Source organism: Lynx canadensis, chromosome D1 (genome assembly GCF_007474595.2).
Source record: "Lynx canadensis isolate LIC74 chromosome D1, mLynCan4.pri.v2, whole genome shotgun sequence".
Classification (NCBI taxonomy): Eukaryota; Metazoa; Chordata; class Mammalia; order Carnivora; family Felidae; genus Lynx; species Lynx canadensis.
Window position 1 is genome coordinate 114,030,594 of NC_044312.2, and position 27,865 is coordinate 114,058,458.

The 27,865-nt window shown below is 67.2% G+C and overlaps 2 protein-coding genes across 2 annotated transcripts; both read left to right on the plus strand.

Moving 5' to 3' along the window:
• Positions 1–14,840: 14,840 nt before the first annotated feature.
• On the plus strand, positions 14,841–21,966 carry TH (tyrosine hydroxylase). The gene is made up of 13 exons (XM_030331348.1): positions 14,841–14,930; positions 16,222–16,434; positions 17,478–17,652; positions 17,848–17,936; positions 18,340–18,407; positions 18,705–18,755; positions 19,163–19,308; positions 19,389–19,524; positions 19,666–19,735; positions 20,340–20,396; positions 20,638–20,733; positions 20,858–20,991; positions 21,807–21,966. The coding sequence occupies exons 1-13, from the start codon at positions 14,841–14,843 to the stop codon at positions 21,964–21,966; spliced, it is 1,485 nt and encodes a 494-aa protein (XP_030187208.1).
• Positions 21,967–24,414: 2,448 nt separating this feature from the next.
• On the plus strand, positions 24,415–25,333 carry INS (insulin). The gene is made up of 3 exons (XM_030331384.1): positions 24,415–24,482; positions 24,662–24,864; positions 25,128–25,333. Exons 2-3 carry the CDS (start codon positions 24,678–24,680, stop codon positions 25,271–25,273), a joined length of 333 nt encoding a protein of 110 aa, XP_030187244.1. The 5' UTR covers positions 24,415–24,482; positions 24,662–24,677; the 3' UTR covers positions 25,274–25,333.
• Positions 25,334–27,865: the final 2,532 nt, after the last annotated feature.

Here is a 27,865-nt window from a genome sequence, read left to right on the forward strand (position 1 = left end):
CTGACCTGAGCTGCTGACCGCATCCTGGAAGGCACCACCCACTGACTGCCCATGTCGGGGACCCTGGAAGGACTGCAAACCCGGCCTCTAGGCCCAGGGTCTGGGAAATTGGGCCCTTTAGCCCAATTGCAGCTGGCCCTGAGCCCCGCCAAAGGGCCCAGATGTCCCTCCACGGACTTCCCTGCAGGCTTCCCCTGACCCCCAGCTGCCTGCCGGACCCCTCCCCAGGCAGGCTGCCCCCTCTTTCCTGTCCACAAAGGGGTGGGCTGGGAGGGAGGTGATGCCCCAGGTGGCCGCATGGGGGAGCTGGTCGGCAGGAAACGCCTGGAAAGAGCTGGCCGGTCAGGGCTGTGGCTGGCCCCCAACACCCAGGGACTCTCGGTGGCCTGGCAGAGACGACCCGGCGTGTCACTGCCCCAGGGGAGTTTGCACCCCCCACGAAGCAAGAGAGGGCTGGGTGTGTGAGCGGCACTGCTGGGGCACGAGCTGGGGTGCGGGGGGCACAGCCCGTTCAGGGTCCACTGCTGTGAGGGCGGCCAGCGCCGGGCCCAGAGAGCCGGTGAGTGCAGGCTGGGCGGTGGGGGCCTGCGCGTGAGTGAGGTGCGGGGGTCTGCAGGGCAAGCTCCAGGGGTCTGGGACTCGGGGTGCTGGGAGGACCTGTGGACCCCACCCCGTCCATGTCCCACCCGCCGTGTGTGCACCCTGAAAGAACACACCCACCCGCTCCCCCCACAGACCCAATGCCGACACGCTCACCCTGCAGAAATACCCATGTACCCCCACGACACACTCCACTGTGCACACCCCTACGTACCCCTGCAGAACCACCCCACCCTCCCTCCGCGACCGCTGGAGAGAGAACCCAGTGCTGGCCACCTGCTCAAGGCCCAGGGCTGGCCACCTGCTCAAGGTCACAGATAGGTCCCTTGACCCCCTGCCCCATCCATGGTGATACAGCTGTGGGTGGGTCCCCGCCCACTGCGTCATGAGGACCAACACCCGGATGCCCTCCGTCGGGTGTCCCTTCCCCTCCCAGGACAGGCTTCATCCCCCCTGCAGCCAGCGTCACCTCTGGACAGGTGCACACCCGCACACGTGCATACACACTCACTCACACGCGCATGCACACCCACACTCGCACACACACGTGCACACACTCACATGCACACACACAGTCCACAAGAGCAATGTCGGGTGATGGGCCCCTGGGTGCAGGGTCCAGGCTCCTAACGTGCCGCTTGGGTGTGCTGCTGGAGGGGGCCACTGGGCTGAGTCCGGAGGGTCCCAGGCGCGTGGCCTGAGGAGGGGCTGGCCTCTCTGTCGCCCGGCCCCGGTGGTGAGGGGGACAGCAAGGAAGGAGGTCCTTGCTGGGTGGCTCTACTCCCCCTCCCTGCCCCCTGCATGGCCCTCAGGGTCCCCGCCCTGTGCCCTGGAGCTCAGTGCCTGCGAGAAGGTGAGCTCGCGCCCCCCTCTGCCCTCCCCCTCCATCCCTGCCCTCCCCACTGTGCCTGCCGGCTCTCTCTGCTCCCCCTACCCAGGACCCCGGACCAACCCCTGTCCTCCGAGTAAGTCCCCACTCCCCGCTGTCCTTCCATCCATCTCCCCAGCTCTCTCTGCCCCCCCAACCCCTGGTGGCAGAGCGGCTGTCACCTGTCAGGGTGACACAAACCAGGGCCTCCCTGGTGGAGAGGCTGGAGGAGCAGAGCAGCTCCAAGGTGACCGCCGGCAAGGTCAGGATGTGCCCGCGGGAGAGAGCGCCGTGAGCCCACAGCAGAAGCACAGCCTGGGCCGGGGATGCCAGGCCCGGTGACCGGCTGGCCACTGTTAGTGATCACTGCCACCCCGTCTCCTCGCCAGTTCCCACCGCCTCGTGAGCTGTTGGGTCAAGACCCCTGACAGGAGGTGGGCACCAGGGCCTCCTCTCCGGCGTGGCATCAGAGTCAACCCCCTCTGTGCCTGGGAGCGGCCCCCGGGGGGCAGAGCCTCCTTCCTGCCAGGTGCCGGGGGGCATCGAACCCGGACCCCAGGCTCCCCGCCCCCCCCCACCCCATACAGCAACAGGATTTTTCAGAATGGCCTTCCTGAGCCCTCGGTGGGCGGGGCTGTGGCCGGCCATCACCCCGGGAGCAGGAGGTCCCCTGTTCCTCCCAGAAGGGGGGGGTGGCTGTCTGCCATGGGTCCCCACGCACCCCCAGTGCAGAACTGACTCGGCCCAGAGGCCACCCCGAGGCTGCTCCCCTGTAGAAAACTGCCCAGGTCTCGGGGGCTTGGTGGGATGCCCCCTGCCCTCCACTCCCCTCCGTCAAGCAGGGGTGAATTTGGGAGGGCCCATCCTTCTTGTTCCATCGAGGAGAGGCCCCATGGAGCGGAGCTGGGGACAGGCCCGTTGTCGGTGGAGGGGACCCAGGCCTCCGGGGTGGGGGGGCATCCTGCCGCCCGAGTACGGGGTCAGGTCCCAGGCTGGAGGGGGCGGCCCACGGCGTGGAGGTCCGATTCGTCCTGAGAAGCCGAGCCGCATCCCACCACGGGCCCTCTGTGGGGGGCGGCGGGCGGCTCTCGCAGCCACAGAGACTGTCACCACGACACCAGCATCTGCCGGGCACCGTGCACAGCCACGTGGGCCCATTTGCATCCTGCCTTAAAGAGTGAGAGACGCCTGAAGAGCTGAGCCCCCAAACACGTCCACCTGTGCCTCCCTGAACACAGCCAGCACCTGGGGGGGCGGGCCTCGTGCCGGAAGGGCTCCGACCGCCGTCACACACGGGGGCCCCTCCGAACTGAGCACCCCGGCTTGTCCAGGCTCCTGGGGGGAATCAGGTTGTCTCCTAGGGGCCATTCTGCTTGTTTTAGGGTTTCTGGAAGGAAAACTTGGTATTTGCTCCTCCATGCACTTCTGTCCTTTTCAGTTTTTCTAATGAGCCCGGATGAATTTTATAATCAAGATTTCAGTTAAGACTGGGTTTTCGGGGGGCGCCTGGGGGCTCAGTCAGTTAAGCGTCCGACTCCTGGTTTCGGCTCAGGTCGGGCTCTGTGCTGCCAGCTTGGAGCCTGCTTGGGCTTCTCTCTCTCGGCCCTCCCCACCCCCCTCTCTCGAAAATAAATAAAGAAAAGAAACCCCAACTGGTTCTTCAGTAACACACCTCAAGCCACAAACATCCCGTCCACCTGGCCCCCAAAGGATCCCACGTGCCCGATGAAAATCTCAACAGGGTCGAGGGACAACTGGGGAAAACGAAGCTTCCCCGTGGGGTGGCCCCCAGTCCCCGCGCGCCTCTCCGGGGCCAGCCTGGGGTCCAGGTGCTGGTGAGTCCGGAGACGACCACGCAGAGGCGCCTCGGACGGGGGACAGGCGCAGGCGTCTCTCTCCCACCCCCAGGCCCAGCCCCTGCACGCTGGCTCCGGGGGGCCGGGTGGGCGCACGGGACTTGCAGGCCGGCGCCGGACTTCCTCGGCACCCAGGTCAGCGGCTCCAGGGGCGCCTAGATTTCCATGTTCCTGCGGTTCTTCTCCCGTGTGCCTGCGTGTGAGCCACCCGTGCGGTGCTCCCCGCGGCCCCAGGGTCGATGGTGGACAGATAAGGGGAACAATAATGGTCTCCTCTGGCGATTAATACGTATCTGTTTCCGCAGAAACCGGGCCGCGGAGCGTAATGAGACAGGCCAGCGCTTTCCGAGCCATTTACCCGGCAGCGCTGGGATGTCACCGCGCCCTCGTGCGACCTCGCCCTGGACCACGTCCCTCCCGCTCCCTTTACAGCGGGCCGGCTTGTGCAGACTCTGGGGACAGCCTTTGGGTGCCGGGCTGCATGAAGGGGCCCAGCGGAGCTGGACAGCCAGGGCAGAAGGTGCTCGGAGACGCCCCCGCGTCATTTTGTTCACTGTGCTGCGTAACGGCAGATAACAGGTCATTATTACAAAATCAATAAACGGTCCCGAGGCTTTTAATGCAGACGGAATGAATAGGAGTGGAGCCTGGCCATCTGGAGGGACAGGGCCTTCTGCCCACGGGGCCCCCGGGCTGTGCCCGCCCTGGCCCGGGTTTGGGGGCCGTAATCAGATCAGGAGGCACCGCGGGTTCCGGGAGGCCGGCGGCCGCCTCTGCCCTCTGTGCCGGGCGGGGAGCACCCCGGCACCGGAGGGGGAGGAGGGACCCGCCCTTCCCTCTCTGCCTGCATCCGAGACCAGGGCGGGGAGGATCTCTGTCACTTCGCCCCTGGGCTGCCTGGCTGTGTGCCTGGGACCCCCTGCCCTGGGAGGGGTCCCCTCCCCTGTCTGGTGGGGGACAAGGCTCCCTGCGGGCTGCCTCCGCGGCTGTGCATCCACAGGCACCGCGGTGATCAGCCCGCAGGGAGGCAGCAAGGGCCCCTGAGGGACGCGTCTCTGTGGGCCCCAGGGTGGGCTTATGTGCCCAGCGCCTCTTGGAGACGGGCTGCTGGCTCTGCCCCAGCTCGGCCCTCCCCCGCCCTCCAGCCAGCCCTCAGGGCACGCTGACCAGACAGGACAGCGCTAAACTGGCAAAGGACAGTGAAATGGGGGGCAGCGGGGCCGGCTCTGCGGTCGCTTTTCAGGCAGGCTCCCCTCTCTGTCATGTGGGCGTCCACGCGCACGCACACAAAACCCACCACGGGCTCCCGGTGGACACGGCCGTCCCCCCACAGCCTGTGCAAGAGGACGCGCGGGCACGTGAGTGTTGGCGTACACGGGTCTGTGTGTGCACCCGTGTGTGTGCAAGCATCCGTGTTCAACTTTTCAGGAGCTCATCACCAAGAGCAGCGCTCCCCGAGCCTGGCCCGGCCTTCTCCAGCAGCCGCTCCCCACGAGCCCTCCGGTGCTGCCCCTGCCCGTGAGCAGCCCCCCAGGGCATCCCGCCCCCTGCCCCTGCATGCGCAGCGCCCCCAGGGCACCTGGGCGGGTCTCACTCTTCTGCCTATAGGGCTCCATTGGCAGTGACCGCACCCCTCAGCCTCTGGTGGGATCGCAGGGTGGTTTATAATTTGGAGAGGGCTGGCCAGTGGGCTGGCCGTCTCCGTGGCCCCCATGGACTCCCCAGGGGCGTTGTCTGGTGCCCCCAAGCTCCCCTGGGGCCTCTGAAGCAGGTCGAGGTCAGTGTCCATTCCCACTGATGTCCAAAAATATCTGGGGATTTTGTTCATGGGGTCAGGGGAGGCCCTTCCCTGGAATCTGAAGGTGGAAGTGTGCAGGCAGAGGGAAGGGGGTGTTCTGGAAAGGCGTGGCGGGGCTGGTGGGCACTCTGGGCCCGTGCGCCCGATGGGGTCCTGCTGTCGCTAACAGGCACCGGGAGCCGCTGGCGGTGCTTGAGCGAGAGTGTGACCGGGGCAATGGAGTTTGGGGAGGCCACTAGGACACTAGTGTCAGAGGACATTGGCCAGGGAGAGACAGCGGAGCAGCTTGGAGGAGGCAAGACGCCCCCAGGCACGTCTCGGGGTCCCAGCCCACCGAGGGCGTCTCACGGGCCCACAGCGTGCTCTGGTTGGTAACCCCAAACGCCTGTGTGGATGTGGAGGAGGAGAAAGACCCCGGGGCCACGGAGCCAATGTGCCGAATGGGGAGAAGGAGGTGGATCGGGTGGGGGACACAAGTCCCAGCCACAGGGATCCCCACCCGGGAGAGGGCGAGGCCAGGAAAGGGGGACCAGGATGCCGGCCTGGAAGGTCACTGTCTGTGCACAGAGGAGGAACAGACCCAGGAGGAACGGGCCTGCCTGACCCAGTGGACAGTGGGGCAGGCGTGGGGGGGGCGTCCTTCCAGAGGAGGCCATTTGAAGTTCCTGTGTCCCCCCACCGCCCACCAGAACCCCTGAGATCCGGTCCTGCACGCCCCCAGCGCCGCCCCTAATCCCCCGCTTCCGACGGTGACTGCAAAGGTGGATTGAGTTTCTGCAGCAGCTTTGCGCTCCAGAATAAATGTCCTTGGGAAAGTAGGTGGTGGCCCGCCTGCAGCCGGCCCCCCAGACGAGCCCCCAGACAGTCTGAGCCCTGGGAGTCCCCAGCGTGGCCCTAGCCGGTCTGGACAGAGTCAAGCTTCTCACGTTACGCCTCCCCCCGCAGAGAGGGGGGCACCGTCCCCCCCTCCGTCTTTAGGGGCGCCTGCTGTGTGTCAACGCTTGTCACCCTGACGGAGTTGCTCTGCCTTTCGTAACCCCTGACCTTTTGATAAACATCAAAACCTCAGCATCCGCCCCAGGAGGTCGCACGCCGCCCCCCCCCCCCCCCGCCGCGACATCCCCCTCCACGTCCACGGGGACGCAGGGCTGCTCACCCCAATCCAGAAGATCCTGGCAAGCCTCCCGCCTGCCGTTTGTAAAAGGAAAGCAACAGGGCTGAGGTTGTGGAATTCTCATCCACTTAATGGTGAAGTCGGGGACTCCGCCCCAAGGCTGCGGGGGAGGCGGAGGAAGGCTGCCTTTCCCCCTCTAGCGGGCACCACTCGGGGTGGGGCTCCTAGACAAGGCCCAGGCGGCCAGGACCGTGACGGCAGAGGCTGACCGCCCGACCCTTCTGTGGCGAGAGTCTCCGTCACAGGGACAGGCGGCCCGGGCCGCGGGGGAGAGTCCTTGCGGAACGGGGCTGGCGTCCAGAGAGGCCCTCCATCCGGGACAGAAGGCACAGTCCCCGCAGGGAGGGGGAGAGGAGGGGGGAGAAGGGACTGCTCTCGCAGGAGGAGGATGTGACCGGGAGCCTGAGAGGGTCAGGGAGGTTCCTCCTCACGCCCGTCACTTGGGCCAAACACGAAGGTGGTTCACGCGGACTGCTGGGGAAGCCTCGGAAACCAGGTGCTCCGGCTACCCGGAGGGAGCAGCCCCAGGAAGGTGCCGGAGCTCCCACTTCTGCCCGATGGGCTTGGCCTGCAGGGCCAGGCCCCGGGGACCTGGGGGTTTCCGCGTGTGAGTGTGTGCGCGGGTGTGTGTGTGTGTGGGTGTGGGTGCAAACCAAACACTGGAACTAGAATGAGCGTGTGACCCCCAGTTCCTCTTCCAGGTATTTACCCAAAGAACTGAGAGCAGGGACTCGAGTGGGTATTTGCGCACCCACGTTCACAGCAGCTGAAACACGGAAGTGACCCCGTGTCCACCGACGGACGAGTGGATGGACGTAGTCCGTCCGCTCCCTGGACTGTCACTCAGTCCTGACAAGGAGGGACGTTCTGACACCTGCCACCACGTGGATGGACCCAGGGAACGTGATGCTCACGTGTGATCCACTCACAGGAGGTCCCTGGAGTCTCCAGGTTCCCGGAGACAGAGAGTGGACGGTGGGCGCCGGGGCTGGGGGAGGGGCCGGGGTCCGTGATTCACGGGGACAGAGCTTCCGTTTGGGAAGATGGAAAGTTCTGGAGACGGGGGGGTGGGGACGGCCGCACAACTGTATGAACGTGCTTAGTGCCGCTGAGCTGTGTGCTTAAAAATGGATATACGGTGGGGCCGCCTGGGTGGCTCAGTCGGTTAAGCACCAACTTCAGTTCGGGTCATGATCTCGTGGTTCCTGGGTCTGAGCCCCTTGTCGGGCTCTGTGCTGACAGCTCAGAGCCTGGAGCGGCTTCAGATTCTGTGTCTCCCTCTCTCTGCCCCTAACCCACTCGCAGCCTGTCTCCGTCTCTCTCTTAAAAATAAACATTCAAAAAAAAAAATAAATAAATAAATAAACATTAAAAAAAATGGACATATGATAATTTTTGTTATGTCTACTTTACCATGATTTTTAAATTTTTTTTTTTTAACGTTTATTTATTTTTGAGACAGACAGAGACAGAGCATGAACGGGGAAGGGGCAGAGAGAGAGGGAGACACAGAATTGGAAGCAGGCTCCAGGCTCTGAGCCGTCAGCTCAGAGCCCGACGCGGGGCTCGAACTCACGGACCGCGAGATCGTGACCTGGCTGAAGTCGGACGCTTAACCGACTGAGCCACCCAGGCGCCCCTACTTTATGATGATTTTAAAAAATAAGGAATTATTTTTTCAAAACCAATAACACGAGCAGCAGTTGGGATGGAGAACCGTTGCAGGCGGTGGGGGGGGGGGTGGGGGGGAGGGCAGCGAGGGCGTCCCGAGGGGCCTGTGGGGCACCCCTGCCCGGGGGGTGGGGTGGGCTACGGGATGGAGAAGGCAGAGTGGCCAGAGCAGGTGTGAGGCCTGCGGGCAGCCGCTGGGAGCCAGGGCTGGCACGGTGCACCCCAACACTGTGGGCACCCCGGCACCCTGGCGTGCCACCACCACCCCCCCCGCCGAACGTCTCTCTTTGTTTCTTTAACAGGCACACAGGGCCCACCGCGCAGGGACTGGGGAAGCAGGGGACGGATGTGCCCACAAAGACAAAGAGACAGAAGCCTGGAAGGTTCTGTCAATTACTAGGCTCTCGAAGCAGGGACCCATCGTTTTCAAAGGGCGCCCCAGGAAACGCGTGTTGGGTGTGCGAGCGGGTGAATGTGTGAACAGGATGGTGGATGGAGCGGTCGGCCTTTCCTGACCCCCACTGTGGGGGGCAGGGGGGGTCAGGGACCTCAGCTTTGGTGGCTCCGCGGGACCTGCCCCTGGTGTGGGAACCGAGGCCCCGTCCAACAGCCACAGGAGAACCTCCGCAAGCTCTCTGTCCAGCCCCCGGAGCTGGGGGGGGGGGGGACATGGGGGCTGTGGCCCGTGGCGGAGGGAGCTGGGCCAGCCGGGACGAGTTTATTAAAAACAAGCTTGAGATCCAGGAGGGCCAGCTCACGTCAGCTGAGCTCCTCCCGGGCCCCGGAGTCATCAAAAATAAGTAATCGCGGATAAGCCCTGTCTAAATATCACGGCGAGAGGGGTCAGCAGCGCGCAGCCTGGAAATGTCAGCGGGGGGCGGGGGCTCCTCTGAGCCCCGGGATTAGCCGAAGGCACCTGAAGTCATTGTGCCCCCGGCCCCTGCTGCCCGAGACCCGGGCCGGGAGGATTACAGCTGCCAGGGCCCCGCGGGGCCGGAGACTCGGTTTTCAGCCCCGCTGGCCCCTGGGGCAAGGATGCCTGCTGCAGGGGGAGGGGAGGCCCAGCAGGGGCAGGCCGAGCTTGGCCCAAGAGGGGGACGCACGTTCGGGTCGGGCCGGGAGCTGGCTGCCCATGGAACGCCCCCGGCCGGGGCAGGCGACCAGGCTCTCCTCCCGTGTGCTTGAGGCTGCCTGTTCTGTCTGAGCCTCAGTTTCCTCAGGTGTGCATGCTCGGTTCGGGGCCGGTGGAGCCCCCCCGCAGTGGACAGGGAGCACCGGCCACCCCTCTCCGGGCCTCCCGTGTAACCGGTGGTCTGGTCCCCAGCTCTGGGCCTCTGGTGCCAGGGGGAGCAAAATGTCTCTCCAGAGGACAGATGAGGGAAAACGCCACGTCTCCTGCAGCTCGAGGGCCGGGACCTGTCGTTCCCCCAGGGATGGGAACGGCCACCGAGGCCTCATCCCCAAAATGTCTGTGTGGGGACTGAGGGGGACCTCGGAGCAGCCCCCCACACCTCCCTGAAACAAGACAGACAGCAGGCATGAGCCCAGCGGCCCCACAGGAAGGCCGGTGGTGAGAGCGCGCGGATGGGTCAGGACTCGGAGGCGGCCCCGGCCGCCAGCCCACTGCCCGGAGGAGGGTGTGGGGAGCACTGTTGAGGCACCTGTGGCCCCGGGATGTAGGTGGACAGGCCCCGCTGGGGGGCGCCGTGGAGGCCCTGGGCGCCAGGCAGAGCCCAGGGAGGCCTCGAGGAAGCCACACTGGCTGGTCTGACGTCCAGCTGGCCGGTCCAGCATCAGAGCAGAGCACGCCGTCCCCTCCCGGCCACCGCGCCTCTGCTAATGCAGCCGGGGCCTTGCAGGTGACAGTGAAGGGGAGGGGCGCCCAGAGCCGGGCCCCCCCTGTCGGAGCGGCAGGGACGAGGGACCAGGCAGCTCTCACCGCCAGGCCCGGAGCTGCGGGGCCGTGGGTGGGGCGGGTGGCGGGGACGCGGGGGCTGGGGGCCACCCGGCCCTGCAATTGTATCTGATGGCTGTCAAAGTGCAGCTGCGTGAGTGAGTGACTAATGACAAGGGAGCTGTCCTCTTCCTGCACTTCAGGGGCTAATTTGTCAGCGATTGAGAGCCAGCGGGAGGGGCGGGGGAGGGGCCGGGCAGGCTGAGTCACCGCAGGGGCGGGGGCGGGGTGGGGGGGTGCCTGGGGACGATGGGCACAGACCCCAGGGGACCAAGAGCACCTGGCGGGAACCCGGGGCCTTGGCCGTGGCAGAGTGAGGGTCTGGAGGGCCGTGGAGCCAGGAACCCCCCTGTGGATCACCCGCCACGGCTGGTCAGGCCTTCCGAGGCCTGGCTGCCCGCCAAGTGCACACGTGAGCACACGGGCACCCAAAGGACACGCACGCGCACGTGTGCACACTCACACACAGACGAGTAAAGGCACAGCTGAGCCCTGACCACAGGCTGCACGCACGGGGCTGGAGCCCGATGTGAGGCCAGCATCCTGTCCTCGAAGGCGCGTGAGCGTAAGGGGGCGCCACGACAGTCGGGGTGCTCTGCGGGTCGGGAGACACTGCCCCTCCTCCCAGGGGGACGGCCCGGCATCAGGGGCTGCAGAGACCCCTTGCCGCCCGAGGCTGTCTGACTCTGAGGCCTCTGTGACCCTCCCCTCCCCCACCCCCTCCCTGCCTCTGCCCCCACGGGGCCCTCGGTCGCCTGGAAGGAACACCACCGCCCAGTCCCCTCGGCCTTCGCAAATCCTGCAGGCACTGCCTCCCTCCTTCTTGCGGGGTCTGGGTCTGGACCACATTTGGGTCGTGCCCTCTCTTCCGTGCCAGCAGAAGCCCAGCCCGAGCTGCCCCGGCCCCAGGCCCCCGCGGGAGGGACCTGGGAGGGGGACCTTCGGGAAGGCGTGGAGAGCTTTTCCAGAGGCCCGAGGGCACCGATCCCTGGTGTCAGTGGAAGCCGGTGCCCCTCGTCCCCGTGTGGATGGGACCAGGGGCCGAGCCAGGATCCCCTTTCTCACCCCCACAAAGGTGGGTTGCCAGCAAGGAGGTCTTCCTGGAGGAGGAGGCACAGACATTGGGCCTGAGGGCCTGGCGGGACTTGGCAAGGGGAAGGGAGCCAGGCGGCCCCAGGAGGGGGCGGGGCGCGGGAGACGTCCTGTTCCACTCACGTCTCCTCCTCCAGGTCTGACTTCCAAGTGCCCAATTATCCTGAGTGCGTCGGATCGACCCGTGGGGCGCCGGCTCTGGGTCCGGCCTGCCGTACGCTCCCCGCACCCGCCCGCCCAGCTGCTCAGCTCCATCCGATGGCCTCGTTAGGGCTAATTGCTCTGACATTTCAGCTCTGACGGGCCGTGTGACAGGGCATCTTGGGCCTTCTTGCAGCTTGGGGGAAGGTGGGCGACTCCCTCCCTGCCTGTCTCCAGACGCAGGGGCCTGGGCGAGGCCAGAGGCAGGCGGCCCGGGGCTGGGCCTCTGTCCTCCACGGGCTGGGTCGCACATCAGGGCCTACGCAGCTGCCCCGGGCAGGAGTGGGGGGGGGGGGACACAGGCCTCACTGGCCCCAGCAGCCCCCGAGGACCCCAGGGCCCAGGCGTGGACTGAGTGTCCCCCAAATCCTCAGCGGGACGTGTGTGTGCCCGTGAAGGCCCGTGAGCAGAACACTGGTCCCAGCCTCAGGGGTCTGGACAAGGCTTCTCTGGAGACACGGATGCCCTGGGTCCCGGGGCTGTGTGTGTGTGTGTGTGTGTGTGTGTGTGTGTGTGAGAGAGAGAGAGAGAGAGAGACAGCTGTGCACCTTTCCCGGATGCAGGTGACACCCCTGACAAAGCCCTTCTTGCTGCTCTCGCCGTGGAAGCAGCCCTCGACCTCCAGATTTCTGGAGAGCACGAGCCTCAGGCTGTGTGCACGTGGTTTTCCACGGTGGGGCGACGGGGCAAGGACCCCCAGAAGAGGTGCCACCTCGGTTTCCCTCCACAGCTCATGTCCGGCCTGTGGTCTGGGGAGGAGAGGAAGGGCGGGGGTCCCCCAGGGGGCCCCGCGGTGTGCCCAGGGGCGTGGCCACGGAGCCCAGATTGAATGCCCCTGCCCCACGCCAGGCCCCCAGTCGATGCCAGGGGGCGACACCCTGCCATTATGGGCTATGAAGTCCTCCGGAGGCCCAGGCACAAAGAGGTGGCTTCCAGAGGGAATATTGGCTCAGGGCTGTCTGGTCAGCAGGGCCCCATGCCCTCTCCTGTGCCCACCGCCTCTGCAGTGTTTGAAGCCCTGCCCTCTGTCCCTGGGGCGGGGACGGGTGGTCTCTGTCCGCCCTTTTGATTCCTGCCCTGTGGCCTGGGGACCGACACCACGGAATCCCTGAAAGGACGGTGTCTTGGGAGCTGGGAATCCCGGGCTAGAGACGCTGCAGGACCAGAGAAATCACTCGCCTGGGGCCTCAGTGTCCCCTCTGCAGAATGGGTCTACAGACTCCTCAACGGTCTGCCAGCAGGCGCTCCAGATCACCCTCTGAAGGCTTGAGCCTGGGAGGCCCCGGAGGCAGGGGGACCCATGGTCAGGCCGGAGAACACGAGGTGCTGAGCCGGGAAGGAAGCATCGGCCGGTGTGGACCTGGGGGCATGGAGGAGGGGCCCAGACCGGGCCCAGCACGGCCAGCCAGCCCCGGAGGGCGGCTGTGTGGGACAGGCTTCCCAGGACGGGCCGACATGCACACAGACAGACACCTAGCCAGGTGTAGCTGGAGGCCAGAGCGGGAGGGTGTCCACGGGCTTCTGCCCTCTGCCCACGGCCACCTGGCCCCAGGGAAGGATGCGGAAAGCTCAGCCCCCACAGAGAACTGGCATGCGGGCCCCCGCTGGCTCAGGTAGGCGAAGGAATTAAAAAACAATATTTGTGTCAGCGGAAGACATTTGCTGAAAGGTTAAATCCACACTCCGCAAAGGTCCGCACGCCTCTAGCGCGGTATTTAACCCCTGCCCGCGCCCCCTGGGCAAACGGACGGGCCTGGACCACATCACTAAAGGGTCCCTAGCAGCCCACCCCAGAGGGGGCAGATGAGAGCCCTGGGGGGCCTCCTGGCGGCAGGGAGCCTGCCCAGGGTTTCAGGAGGCCTGGATGCCGGGTGGGACCCTGGGGGCTCAGGCGCAGCCACGGAAGCCTGCACCCTGGGGTGGAGCCTGACTCCCGCCCTCACTGCTGGGGTCTCGGGGCAAATTCTTCCACTGCCATCCAGGGCCTGTGTCCACCCCCTGTGGAAAGGCCTCCTCTGGGCCGGGCGTTAGAAGCAGAGGCCACTGAGATGTGTCCTTGAGCCCAGAGGCTAGGAGACGAGACAGGTGGGGGCCTACGCCAGGTTCCAGGAGACGCAGTGGGGCCAAGCTGGTGGGCTTCCTGCCCTCAGGGTGTTTGTAGAGCAGGAGGCATGAGCCAGGAGGAGAGCAGAGCAGGGAGGTTGATACCAGAGGCAAGAAAGCACGGCCGTCGCAGGATGAGTGGTGGCTGAGCCGGGCTTTGTGGGATGTGTAGGAGCTCGCCGGAAGAAGAAGGGGGTGAGTGTTTCAAGCTGGGCATCGTGGAGCCCCACGCCCTCCTGGAGCAGGAAGTGGGACTGGCCCAGGCTGAGAAGACCAGCGGGGGCGGTGGGAGCAGGCATTTCTCTTCGCACTGACTGAGGCTTCAGGCTGCCTTCAGGGGGTGGTGGGGAGCCACAGATGGTTGTGAAGCTAGAGAATGACAAGGTCAGACCAGTGCGGGGAATGGGCCTGGAGGAGAGGGGGTGGCCGGCCACAGTGATGAAGAGTGGGTGGGTCCTGGGCCGAGGCGGAGGTGACCAGCGGGGGGGGGGTGGACTGTAGAGGTCAGGAGGGGAGTCTAGGAAGTAAGTCTGCCTGGACCACCCACCTCCAGTGCGCTGTCTCTGGAACGGAGTGGCAGGGCAGTGGCCTCCCGGGGTGGGGGGGGGCTCCTCTCCCTCCACCCTGCCCTTCTAGGTGGGCTGTGGTCTAGACCCTCCCTGCTGAGCCCACAACACCCAGGGCACAAGGGAGGCCGCTGTCCCCGGCACGTTGATGTCGTGGGACTCACGTCGGACCGCAGCTGCAGAGAGGTGCCCTCCTGTCCCCTGGTCTCCAGGACGGTGGCACCTGTGATGGGGAGGGAGCAGTGGGCCGTGAGAGGGTGGGCTGCAGGCCAGCGGTGGGGGGACAGGCCACAGAAACCACGGGGCAATCGATATAGACTTCCCTCACCCGGCTTCCCAGTGTCCTGACACTGGAGGGATGGGCCTTTCTGGAACACTCCAGGTATCACTGGCGGTGCCTGGGGATCCGGCCACAGGGACCCGGGACAAGGGACAGATGAGACTCCTGCTGGGACCCTGTTGGGAAATTTGGTGAAGAATCTTCGGGAAAAGCAGATTGCCTCCTGACATCCTTCTGAGGTTTAGGTCCGGATTTCTCGTCTTGGGGGTTTCTGGGCCACCTGCCACCGAGGTGCGGGGTTTCGTGTCACGGGCGATCTTGGGGGGCCCGGAATGGCACCTCCCTGTGTACCAGCCAGTCCCCCCACTGGGCGTGTGGAGCTAAGGGGGCCCCAGCTGTCCCCGGCCCTGCAGAGCCCTCCCGCCGGAGCCGAGATGATTCAGAGCGCGGGCCGCTGCCCTGCCGGGTGCCTGCGGCAGGGACGCAATTAGATTTAATGGGACAGAGCCCTTTCTCCTGCGCGACTCGGCTCCCGCCCACCGCCTCCCTCAGGCAGCAGGAGGGGAGGCGAGGAGGTGGGAGGTGGGGGGCCCACAGGGGCCTTGACGTCAGCTCGGCCTATAAGAGGCCGCCTGGCGGAGGGCCGTGAAGGTGAGCCCCGGACAGACGCCCGCACCATGCCCACTCCCAACGCCGCCTCGCCGCAGGCCAAGGGCTTCCGCAGGGCCGTCTCCGAGCTGGACGCCAAGCAGGCCGAAGCCATCATGGTAAGAGGCCTGAACGGGCCGGAAGCGCAGGGGTGTCCCCCGGAGGCCGGCAGGGGCCGCAGACTCAGGGTGCCCGCAACGCCGTGGCCCCGGACGTGGTGCGCGTGTGACCGCGTCCCGGGCCCTGGCGGTGGCTCGTGGGGGAGGTGCTGGGCCAACAGGCACAGACCCCGGTTCCGAGCCCCAGGGAGGTCGGGGCTTCAGGGCGATTTCCATCTGCCATGTCACCTGTCCCCCAGCCACGCGTCTGTGCCCGCGTGTGACCTCCTGTCTTGAATCCCACCTCCCCTGCCAGCAACCCCGGGCCCCCCTGACCACCAGGACGGTCCCCAAGGTGTCAGCCACCACCCGAGGGCCCCCTGAGTTCAAGAGGTCTGTACTGGGGATTCTCACCGGGCCAGTACCTCCAGGACCCTCTCGGCCCGGAAGAGGAGCCTTCAGGGTTGTCTCGGAACAGTCAGCTCCCCCAATGTTTCAAATAGGCTTTCGTGTTTCGACCTTTAAGGAAAATGGGCTTTGGGTTCTGGAAACGTGATTTGCAGGCGGCCACTGCACCCCCTCCCCCCGCCCCCTGCCCGGGTTCTCAGTGAGATGGCCTCCCCACCCAGGGAGGCCCGGGGACACCCCCCAGCTCCCCCAGTTCTGTCCATCCCTCCGAGGTCAACTGGGGACTCTCAAGGGGCTTCTCCTGCACCCTTACCACCACCATCCAAGACCCGATGGTACCAGAACCTTCCTGGAAGTTCAGCTGCAAGGGATGAGCCCCAGACTTGCAGCTCCTCCCCCACGCAGGCCTGGGGGCTCTGGTCTTGGGGACAGGCTGCAGCCCCGGGCACCTGGGTCCAGACGAAGGGCTAACTTTGGCCACGTGTCCCTGTGCTGAGGGGACCCTAAGGAGAGGTCATTCCGAGGGGCTGGCCTGGGGGGGCCTCCCAGGAGCCAGACGTCACTTCCCCGCCCTCCCCAGCACTCTGGCCGCTGTCTACCTCAGGGTCCTGAGTCACACCTCCTGTCGCCTCATCCCGTTAGGGCCTGGGGACAGACGCAAGGCTGCCTGGGGGTGCCGTGGGCTCATCCTCCCGCCACTCCGTGGCCGCTCATCTTCCTGGCTGCCCCCCACTCCCCCCCTCCACCATCCGGTGGGGACATAGGCGAGGCCTGGCCTGCCGGTCCCTCCCAAGTGCACAGCCTGTGCTGTGGCACCAGCGGGTCAGAGCCTGGGACCGGGGGTGGCCCGAGGGCAGGGGGGTGGCCCGAGGGCAGGGGGAGCTGGCGCGCTCTCTGCCCGTAGTCCCCGCGCTTCATCGGGCGACGGCAGAGCCTCATCGAGGACGCTCGCAAGGAGCGAGAGAAGGCAGAGGCCGCGGGGGCCGCCTCCTCGGAGCCCGGGGACCCCCTGGAGACCGCAGTGTTCAAGGAGAAGGACGGAAAGGCCACGCTCAACTTGATCTTCACCCTGCGGGGCGCCAAAGCCTCACTGTCCCGGGCCGTGAAGGCGTTCGAGGTGAGGGCAGCAGGTGACTGGTGTGACCAGTGCGGCCGGTGCGGCCCTGGCTGTTTCAGGGGCCAGCCCCGGCTGCCCGGGCCACTGAGGGCAGGGGGGAGAGGGGGCTTTGCTCCCCCAGAGCTCCGGGGACCCCGTGGCCCTCACGGTACCTCCCGTGATCTCAGGAACTCCCTGAGCCTGAGCCCTTGGGCTGAGGCCACCAAGCCCTGCTGCCCCTCCCGGCCCCGCCCCCACCCCCTCACACATGGGGTGAGCGGGTGTGGCTCCTGGCAGGGCGGCCCGGACAGTAGGGTCCCCTCATAGCCTGCCCCTGATGGGCTCTGGCTAACGTGACGGCCGATTGCATCAGGTGATGTGACCACAGCAGGCCGGGCGGGACGCTGGCCCTTGGCAGCAATGCCCAAATGATATTACAGCTGGCCTGTTCCAGCTCCTGGACGCCGTGTGGCCCGAGGGCCCGTCGAGACCCGTGTGCCCTTGTTGCCGGGCAACGGGAGGTGGTGGTGGTGAGCAAGCCTTCCTGCCAGACCCCCAGGCTCTCAGCGGGCTTAGTCCGAGAGGGGGGCTGAGCCTCCTGGTCCGGTCACAGTGGGTGGGTCCGGTCACAGTCCCTGGGTGCGGCCGGTGGCCAGTGGGCCCAGATGAGACCACCAGGGATGGCGGGACCTTCTGACCAGCGGCTGGGGACTCAGGCTGCTTGGGTGTGGCCGAGGGACACATCACGTCACCCACAGCACTGGGTTAAGGGGCCGCGGTGACGACTCCCATTACACACACTGGTCAAAATGCAATTCCCCAGCCACGGGCTCGGCCCAGGCCGCGGGTCCGACCTCAGTGTGGAGCACAGCATGGGCATCACTGGCGGCAAAGGTCTAGGCGGGGCCTCCGGGCAGAGCTCGGGGCGGTTCCTCCTTCCCCTCCCCGCCTTCCTCTCCCTTCCTGCGTCTGTCTCTCCCCGTCTCTCTCTCGGTCTCTCTCCATATCTCTGTCTCTCCCCGTCTCTGTCTCTCTCTCCATCTCTCTCTCCCTTGTTCCCTAAGACGTTTGAGGCCCAAATCCGGCACCTGGAGACCCGGCCGGCCCAGAGGCCGCGCGCAGGGGGCCCCCACCTGGAATACTTTGTGTGCTGTGAGGTGCCCAGCGCGGACCTGCCCGCCCTGCTCAGCTCCGTGCGCCGGGTGGCTGAGGACGTGCGGGGCGCCAGGGAGAACAAGGGTAAGGCTGCTTCCACTGCCCTTGAGGGCTACCCGTGACCTCGAGATGGGGGCAGAGAAGTGGGTGATCGCACGTGCGGCCTGGGGGACCCCCTCCCCGCTGGCTCGGGCCTCCTGCCCCTCTGGGACCCCCGAGAAAGCCCCGGGGGAGGCCCGATGCTCACACAGGCCTGTGTCCCTTCCGTCCTCCTCGAAGTCTTCTGGTTCCCAAGGAAAGTTTCCGAGCTGGACAAGTGCCACCACCTGGTCACCAAGTTTGACCCTGACCTGGACTTGGGTCACCCGGTGAGCTGCCGCCTCCCGGGGCCTCCTGTGTCCCCATACTCGTGGCCAGGGTGGTGGGTGTGGGCCCCAGGCCGACCCTGGATGGGGAATCTGTCTGCTGCCCAGCTCCTGGCCAAACCACCGAGGCCTGGCTAAGAGCAGCCGCCAGGCACCTCCCGGTGCCTCGGCCATAGCGGGGCTGGTGGGCAGGGAGGGGTGGTGAGCAGGGAAGGGGGCCAGCGAGCTGGGGGTGGTCGGTGGGCGGGGAGAGGGGTGACCGGTGGGGAGGGGCCCAGCTGGGCAAGAAGGTGCAGTGGGTGGGGGGAGGTGGGGCAGCAGGTGGGAGGGGGCGGTGGCAGGGAGGGAGGGGTCAGGTGGGGCGGGGCGGCGGGCGGCCTCCTGAGCGCGGCCACTGTGCGGGCAGGGTTTCTCGGACCAGGCGTACCGGCAGCGCAGGAAGCTGATCGCCGAGATAGCCTTCCAGTACAAGCAGTAAGGACCCCTGGGGCCTCAGCCCCAGGGACCCAGACCCTGTCCTGCAGCCTCACACTGGCACACTGGGGGAGGGGTGTCTTTGTGTCTTTGACCAACACTGTCACTGTGGTCACTGGCCTGGGCCCCCAAGTCACGTCGGGGAAACCAGGCAGCTTGCTGAGGCCACACGGCCAGCTGGGCGTCCAGCCCCACGCCCCTCCTGTCTGCTCTCCACACGCCCTCCGCGAGGGGGCCCCGCTGACCTCCCCACACGCCCCCGAGGCGGCCCCGCTGACTGCACACCCCCCTCTGCAGTGGCGACCCCATTCCCCGTGTGGAGTACACGGCCGAGGAGATCGCCACCTGGTAAGACCCCGGTGCCCATCCCAGGGTGGAGGGGCAAGGAGGGCCAGGGGAAGACCCCCCCAAGTCCCCACCTGTGATGGCCAGGTGGGGAAAGGACTTCCCAAGGCCCTGATTGTCGGTCTAGAGGGACAGGCTGGTGGTGGGTCAGGCCGTCCCCACGGCCTCTGTCCCTTGGAACCCCCCACAGCCGTGGGCAAAGGCCCCTCCCAGTGGCCAGGGTCTCCAGGGTCCAGCGAGAGGCTTGCAGTGGGGACCCCCTCCCCTGCCCCCACCGTGGAGCCTGCCGAAGGCAGAGCACAGTGAGGAGGGGAGGGGCCGGCATCCAGGTCGGGGGCAGGCCTGGCTGCCTGGGGACGCGGGGCACCACAGCCAGGCCTGAGACCCCCGCCTGAGACCCCCGCCTGCAGGAAGGAGGTCTACACCACCCTCAAGGGCCTCTACGTCACTCACGCCTGCCGGGAATACCTGGAGGCTTTCCAGCTGCTGGAGCGTTTCAGCGGGTACCGGGAGGACAGCATCCCTCAGCTGGAAGACGTGTCCCGCTTCCTGAAGGGTGCGCGGGCCGCGGGGAGAGGCGCGGAGGAGGGAGGCACCCACCCTGCCCGGCGCCCTGACCGGCCGGGGTCCTTGCAGAGCGGACGGGGTTCCAGCTGCGGCCCGTGGCCGGCCTGCTGTCCGCCCGGGACTTCCTGGCCAGCCTGGCCTTCCGAGTGTTCCAGTGCACCCAGTACATCCGACACGCCTCCTCGCCCATGCACTCCCCGGAGCCGTGAGTGTGCACCTGCACCGGGCCCTGCCCCTGCCGCCCAGCCTCCCCACGCGGGGCCGGCAGAGAGGGAGGGGGCCGGGGGCGGGCAGCCGGGCCCCTGGACACCCCCCCCCAGCACCGCCCCTCTCCCCACCCCCACAGGGACTGCTGCCACGAGCTGCTGGGGCACGTGCCCATGCTGGCCGACCGCACCTTCGCTCAGTTCTCCCAGGTTTGTGCCCCAGGCCCCAGGCCGGGGACCCGCCGGGCTGAGGGCTGGGGGGGCGTGCTGCCTGAGCCTCAGCGCCCTGCCCGAGTCCCTCTGTGGCTGGACGGTGCCCGCTTGGGCCCACGAGGCTTCAGGGAGAGGCATCGTCCTGGAGGAGAGGGGTGGGTGAGCCGCACTGGCTGCACTTAGACCTGTTCTGGGCAAACCGCTTATAAAAATGAGGAGGCGTTGGCGGGCCTGGCGCAGCGGGCGGGCGGATTCCCACGGCCTGTGCTGCCACCTGCTGGCTGCTTCCTGGAGAGACGTCTCGGGCCCTCGATTGATCCTGGGAGGGTCCCTGCATCCCAGGAGGGCCCCCCACACCTGCATACCTATGGGGTCCTCTCCATCTTGGGAGGGGCCCTGTATACCTGGAGGACCTTTGCATCTTGGGAAGATGCCCCATCCCAGGAGGCTCCCCGGATCCTGGGAGGGTCCCCGAATCCCCAGAGGGCCCTTGCGTCCTAGCTGGCGTCCAGGAGGCCCCTGGGGTGTCCTCGCCCCACGCAGGTGCCCGTGCAGTGTTGGGCCGAGCCTCTCCCCTCTCAGCCTCCCCTTTCCTCCACAGGACATCGGGCTCGCGTCCTTGGGGGCTTCCGACGAGGAGATTGAGAAGCTGTCCACGGTGGGCGCCTTCCCCTGCAGGGCCTTGGGGGGCTGGCCCCAGGGTGCCTGGCTTCAGGGCAGGGCCCCCCCACCTGGGCCTGGGCCCCCACTTCTGTCCGGGGAGTGTCACCTTTATGCTGTGACCTCGCCAGAGTCTGGCCGGGCTCTGCCCTGGGTGGGGGGGTGCCCCAGGCCCGAGGGCAGGTGGGCCGCGGTGTGGGCAGCGGCTACCTCTGCCAACGCTGTGCCCGTCCCGCCAGCTGTACTGGTTCACGGTGGAGTTCGGGCTGTGCAAGCAGAATGGGGAGGTGAAGGCCTACGGTGCTGGACTGCTGTCCTCCTACGGGGAGCTCCTGGTGAGGCCACCCCACCGGGGGACCCTGCCCCACCCACACGGCCTCCAGGCCTCGGGAGGCCCCCCGGGGAGGGGGACGCGGCGGGCCAGGGTGGGGGGCCCGTGACCCTGCGGCCTCCCCCCAGCACTCCCTGTCTGAGGAGCCCGAGATCCGGGCCTTCGACCCAGATGCTGCAGCCGTACAGCCTTACCAGGACCAGACTTACCAGCCCGTCTACTTCGTGTCCGAGAGTTTCAGCGACGCCAAGGACAAACTCAGGTGCCCCCCAGGTGCCCCCAGACAGGGCGAGCCTGCAGCAGGCCCGGGCCTGGGAACCCACTGTGCACACCCTTCCCACAGTAGGACCCCCAACCAAAAAGTCCAGGGAGGGGGAGAACTGCTGGTGGCCGGGTCAAGGCCACGTGTTGGGAGGCAGAGTGTGACCTTTGTAAGAAGGATGTGTGGGGTCCTTCCCAGCCTCTAAGCAGCTGGTGCCATGGGGTGGGACAGAGGAGAGGGGCAGGGGCGGCCGAGGGCTGGTGTGGAAAGCCTGGGGGGCCTGGAGGGAGCAGGCACTTCCGGGGAGGGGGGCTGAGGGCACGTGACCACCGGCGTCTGGGCAAGAGGGCAAAGCCTGAGATGCGTCCCATCTGCTCATCCTTGGAGAGGCTCTTATTTTCGAGTCAGGGGAAACTGAGGCCCAGGGGCGGTGTGTTCAGAGTGGAGGTGGGGGGAGGGCTGGATCCCAGAAGCAAGCGTAGGACCAGCAACAGAACTGGGGCTCTGCACAGCACACGGCCCGGGGAAGGCCGCCTGGAGGAGGTGTGGGGAGGCATGGGGGTCCGGCAGAGATCTGCCTGGAACAGGCCTGTCCCTCCCCTGTCCCTCCCCCTGCAGTAGGGCTCGGTCCCCCATCTTGTCCGAGCAGTTGGTCACACGGAGAGTTTTGGGGGGTGCAGACAGCTCTCGCCCTGCGGGGATGAAGGAGGCCGTCTCCTGGAGGCCGCAGACTCTGCCCCTGCTCCTCCCGTCTCCCCGGGGTCCCCTGAGTCCCCGCCAGGTGACCCAGGGTCCATACCCACTGCCCTCCCTAGGAACTATGCTTCCCGCATCCAGCGCCCCTTCTCCGTGAAGTTTGACCCGTACACGCTGGCCATCGACGTGCTGGACAGTCCCCATGCCATCCGGCGCTCCCTGCAGGGCGTCCAGGACGAGCTGCACACCCTCACCCATGCGCTGAGCGCCATCGGCTAGTACAGCGGGAGAGGCCCTTCCCCCGCCTCCCCCGGCCCCCGCCCAAGCGAGGGGCTGGGTCCCCGGGCAGCCCCAGAGCCCGCTGGAGACCGTCCCTGCTGGAGGGCACCCCGCTGACCCCCGCCCCACTGCTTCCCCGCTCGGCCTGCGGGCGTCCTTGTCCCGCCCGTGACGCTGCGCGCTGCCCGCTCCCGATGTCAATAAAGGAGAGAACCCCTCTGAGCACCTCCCCGGCCTCCACGTCTGAGTGCTGGGCTCCGGGGCGTGACAGTGTGCTGGGGACCTCACACCCTGCTCCTGGCCTTGCTCTAGGGTCTCACCTCTGTACTCCGCCTCCTCCAAGACCTCGCCAGGCAGCCCAGGCCAGGCAGGAGACCCCTCTGTGCCTGGATGCCCGGCTCACCCCAGAGGACCAGCCTGTGCTGAGCATCCCCCCCCCCACCCCGCCCCGGCAGCTCCGGAGGGCCGAGGGGGTCCTGGCTGAGCCTCCTCATCTCAGCACTGTGGCAGCATGGGGGTGGGGCCGGGGGGGCGGTCCCTGGGGTGGGGGCAGGGCTCACAGCTGTGCAGTCGGTGGGGGGGGTGCGCTGTCCGAGGCAGGCCTGCAGGCCGGGCCTTCGCCACAAGCTTCGTGTCCCCCCTAGGAGGAGGACAGGGGCCCCACCCCCACAGAGCAGGGCCTGGGAATTGTCCCCAGAATGTATGTTGACGGAGTGCTCAGCTGAGCTGCTTCCCAGATGACCTCTCTGGGCCCGCGTCCCCGGCAACGCGCCTGGGGCTGGATTCCGAGCTCTGCAAGTTGCCCCTCCGCTCACTCGAGGGGTCTGGACATGACCTTCCGGCTCGGACCCCCCGCATTCCCCACGGGTGGCCCAGCCCAGGGTGACCCCTCCCACCCCTACCCCTGGTCCTTGGAGAGAGCGGCCTGGGGGCTTCCGGGGAGACACCAGCCAGTCTCCCCAGGCCCTACTCACTCCTGGCGGCCACTCACCACCACACACCTCCAGGGCCCTCCCTGGCTTTGAGCTCTCGGGACGGCAGGCCTGGCAAACTCCTACTCATCTGTCAAAGGCCTCGAGGCAAAGCCCTCTGCCCCAAGCCCTCCGTGGGGGTCTGTCCGTCCCTCGTCTGTGGCTTAAGCACCTTGTCTGTGCCCAGGTCTCCCTTACCCCAGTGGGGCCATTTCTGACGGCCGTGAGCCCTGGGGAAGGGCTGAGGTCTAGCCCCGGCCCCCTCCAGCCCTACCGGCCCCTGGGCTGTGCCCTCTCACCTGGGTCTAGCTCCACCCAGCCCCCTGTCCTGCATGGTCCTCTCAAGAGACCCCCCCCCCAGACCTTCCCTGCTGTGTGGCGGCCTTGGGGGTCACAGCGGGCACCGCCTCGGCACGGCCCGGGCGGAAGCGGCAGTGGGGAAGGTGCCCGTGAGAGCGGGCAAGCAGCCTGCAGAGAGTCCCGCGTGGGGAGCGGCGCTGAGCTCGGAGCAGGTGGCCAGCCCCCTCGTGGTCCCGCGGCTGCTCTAGGGGTGCACAGCAGGACGTCCTGGGCAGGGGGTCTCGGTATTCCCCAGGCTGGAGAGTGGGGTCCGTGCTGGGGGTGCGGGTGGGTGCGGGACATCCCCACCCCTCCTGTCCCTTTGGTCTGAGGCAAGAGGAGGAGGCAGGCTGAGCTCCTTTCTCAGCTGGAAAGGGCCCACAGACTCTGGGGTGCCCAGAGAGGGTGGCAGGTGGCAGGGGGAGGGGAGAGGGTCCCGGCCTCCCTCCTAGTCCTGTCCGGGGGGGGGGGGGCTGGGGAGCACCAAGGGACCCAAACCGTGTGGCGGCCAACGGGGCTGCTGGTCTGAAAAGGGTCAGCATGGGGGAGACGGGCAGGGGCCCCGGAAACAGGGGTGAAATCCAGAGGATACGTGGGTGGGTCATGTGGGGCCCCACACAGAGGCCTAGCCCCAGAGTCCACACGGTGGCTGGTCCCCAAGCTCAGCTCTCCCTGCGGCACCCCAGGGTGCTGGGGGGCGGGTCGTCTCAGCGAGGCTTCTATGCTGAGGTAGGGGTAGGGCCGTGAGCAGGGAGGGGATATTCCGCCATGCACCCCCCAAGGGGCCCAGGAGGAAGACTGGAAACTGTGGCACGGGCCCAGGGTCCAGGCAGAATCCCCCTCCCCGGGGCCCCCGCTCCCCTGGACTAATGTGGAAAATGTGGCTCAGGCGAGGCCCGGGTGGGGCTCTGCTCCTGGGGAGACGTTGGCCCCCAACTGTGAGCAGCCATCGGGGGGGCCCCTCGTTAAGACTCTAATGACCCCGTGGCCTGCGAGGTGCTGACGACCGAGGAGCCGTTCCCGCGGACCCAGCACCGGGGAAATGGTCCAGAAATTGCAGCCTCAGCCCCAGGCCATCTGCCACTGTCACCGGGGGGGCCCCGATGGGCCAGGCGGTGGGGTCGGGAGCTATAAAGCCAGCGGGGCCCAGCAGCCAGCAGCCCCCCCCCCCGGGACCACCTGCACCCTGACACGGACGGCAAGCAGGTCTGTCCCCACGGGCTCCCCGTCAGCTGAGTCCAGGGTGTCAGGGCCCCGGGCCCGGGCTCTCGAGCCGGCGGGAGGACGAGGGCTCCCAACACAGAGCACCTGGGGGGCGAGCGCAGGGCGGGGGTCCTGGGTGTGGCGCGTGCCCCTCGCCGGCCTCAACCCTGCCCGTCCCCCAGGTCACTGTCCCCCGCCATGGCCCTGTGGACGCGCCTCCTGCCCCTGCTGGCCTTGCTGTCCCTCTGGACCCCTGCCCCGACCCGAGCCTTCGTCAACCAGCACCTGTGCGGCTCCCACCTGGTGGAGGCTCTGTACCTGGTGTGCGGGGAGCGCGGCTTCTTCTACACGCCCAAGGCCCGCCGGGAGGCGGAGGACCTTCAGGGTGAGCCCCCGCTGCCCCTGCTAACCCCCACCCGGCTTCCCGCCTGGCGCCCCGGGGGAATCGGGCCGGAGTTTTAAAAAAGAAAAACCACATATTCCCCTGGTCACATCCCGAAAGGCCATCGTCGGGCACCAAGGGCCCCCGTGTGGGCTCCTGCCCTGGCCCTGCCCTGCGGCCCGGGAGCCTGCGGCGGGGTGGGCGCCCCACGGCCGGCACGCGGCTCGGTCTGTCCCTGAGCGGCCGTCCGCCTTGCTGTCCCGCAGGGAAGGACGCGGAGCTGGGGGAGGCGCCTGGCGCCGGCGGCCTGCAGCCCTCGGCCCTGGAGGCGCCCCTGCAGAAGCGGGGCATCGTGGAGCAATGCTGTGCCAGCGTCTGCTCGCTGTACCAGCTGGAGCATTACTGCAACTAGAGGGCGCCCGGAGCCCGCCGCCCCTGCGCCCCAACCCTTCCAATAAACCCTTGAACGAGCCCCGCTAGCGTGGTCTGTGTGGCACGGGGGCTGAGGTGTTGGCCGGGGGCCGGGGCGGGGGGGGTCCGCAGAGACCCCCTTCCTCCTCTGTCTACGGGGGTCCCTCCGCGCTTTCCCCATGCCCACCGGGCACGGGCAGGCTCCTGTCTGCCTGCCCCCTGCTGCCCTGGGCACCCTCCCCCCCCCCGCCCCCATCCCTAGCTGCTTCAAGACAAGACAGAGAAGGGTTTGGGGGGCCCTGGGGGCCGGCTGGGAGCTGAGTCCCTTCATTCAAAAGCCTTGGGCTCTCAGGGCTCCCAGAGAGCTTTCCAAGGAAAGAGAATGAAAACATTCCAGCCGCTTCTCCCCACCTAGCCGCGCGGGCTGTACGTTTAGTGTTTTTTCTGATGGAAGCCCTTGGAAAGGTGGGTGGGGGAGGGGGTCCTGCAGGGGCAGGGGACAGAGAAGGGCACAAGAGGTTGTCCGGGGCTGGCCTTTCTCAGGGCCCCTCCACCACCCGGCTCTGGGCCGGACCGGGGCAGCCTCAGCCCCAGCGCAGACCGAGCCAGAGGAAGCCCTGGAGGAATCAGGAGAAGCCACACGGCACCCCTTGAGCTGACGGATGGACTCAGACCCCGCGGGCACTGGGCAGGGCCCTCAGACTTAGCGCGCAGCGGCCTCCCGGCTGTGGCCCCCCAAGACCGCAGCCCACAGGGCCAGGGTCAGGGCCGGTCTCCCTGCCACCCTGTGGCCCTCTCCTCCTGCTCAGCAGCCCCAGACCCGGCGCTCAGTCCCGGCAGTGCCATCGGGCCTAAGGATGAGGTCACTTGGGGGTCGGGTCTTCAGGGGTTCACACCCCTCCTCCTCCGGTGTGGGTCCGTTGGGCACACCGCCCAAGCCGCCACCTGGAATGCCAGGGAGCCTGGGGGCTGTCTGGGCTGGCTGTGGCCGGGGAGGTCAGCGGGTGACCCTGGCTGCCCAAAAGCCTGGCCAGCCTGCCGGCCGCCCAAGCCAAACCAATCTGCACCTTTCCTAAGGCTCCGCCCGGGCCGGGGCTTGGGATGGCTGGGCCCTGGGGCCGGGCGCCTGGGCCCCCCGAGGCTGCAGACCGCTCAGAGGTGGCCTCGGAGCCCAAAGTAGATCCTCCTGCTGGGACCTGGCTGTCCGGCCAGCCTGCCCGCAGCCCCGGGGCTCCCTGCAGGGCCGCCCCCTCCCCATGACAACATCAACACCCCCAGAGAGCTGTGGCAGTCCCCAGCTAGCCCCGCCCCTGGAGCGGACGGCTGGACACTGGACCCGGAAGAGGAGGGGGGGGGACTGTGCATGGGAACAGCAGGTGGCCCCATCCACAGGGACAGAGGCAGGGGCGTCCTGCAGAAGTTGAGGTACGTAAGTGCCCGTGGCCTGGGCTGGGAGCGGCTGGGACTGGAAGTAGGCTGGCGGGGTCAGGGTGTCCTGGAGGCAGCAGTTAGCTAAGCCTGTGTCCCCGCAAGACCCTGGAAAATGGCCCAGGTGTCCCCGCCACCCCCCACCTGCGGCCCACAGGTGCCGGAAAACTCTGTGGAGGGGAGCGCAGGAGCCCTTTGGGGCCCAGGGATACATGGGGCCATCCCAGCTGGGGGGGACTCCCAGCATAGCTGGTCTTGGGTGTAGCTGGGGCCACAGGGGAGGGTCCACGTTCACGGGGTGGGAAAGACCGCCCGCCCGTGAGACCCGGTCGTGGTCGGAGGCCACCCTCGGCCCTGCTACCGGGGCAGGGCCCTCCTGGTGAGCCTTTCCCCCCAGCCCCCAGCTGGCTATGGCTGTGATCTTGGGAAGGTGCGTGGGACCCTCTCCAGAGCCCCTCCACAAACAGCTCATGGAGCCAGGGAGAAGGGAGGCAGGGAGATGCCCAAGGTCATCAGGGTCTCAGGTGGCAGAGGAGAGGTCAGACCCAGTCTCCTGCTTGGCACCACCCTGGGCACTGGACCTCAGATGCCCCTGCTCCTTGGGGACCCCAGGTCACCCCATGGCAGCCAAGCCCCAGGCCATGCCTCTGCCACCCCATCCGGGCCATGCTCCGCCCCTTCTGGGAAATGGGAGGACAATCGTCCCGTGTCCTCAGACCCTGCCTGCCCTTGGAACCCGGGCTTCCCTCGCCCATTGGGCTGGCAGTGGTGTTGGCCACACCCAGCCCTGTGTGTCACCTGGCATGGGGGGCAGGAGTCCAAATGCCCCCGAGCCCGGGGCAGCGGGGTGTGGAGGAGCAGTCCCCTGACCCTGCCGGGTCCCCCAGCCCCCTCACTGGGGTGCCAGGGCCTCCTGGGGACGTTGTAGCCCCCACACTTGCCGTCACGTCTGTTCTGTGTTTCGCCACCACAGTGCCATGTGGGGTGGGAGCTGTTGTGCCTGTGTTCTTGACGGGGAGACTGAGGCTGGAGCCAGGATGTCTGTCCCTCTGGTGCCCGCACGCTGAGGACATTCTGCCTCCGGCACCGATGAACGGGCACTTCCGCCTGGCCCTTGGGGCAGTATTTGCCTTCTCCCGTCGGCAGTAAATATTTACCGTCCTCA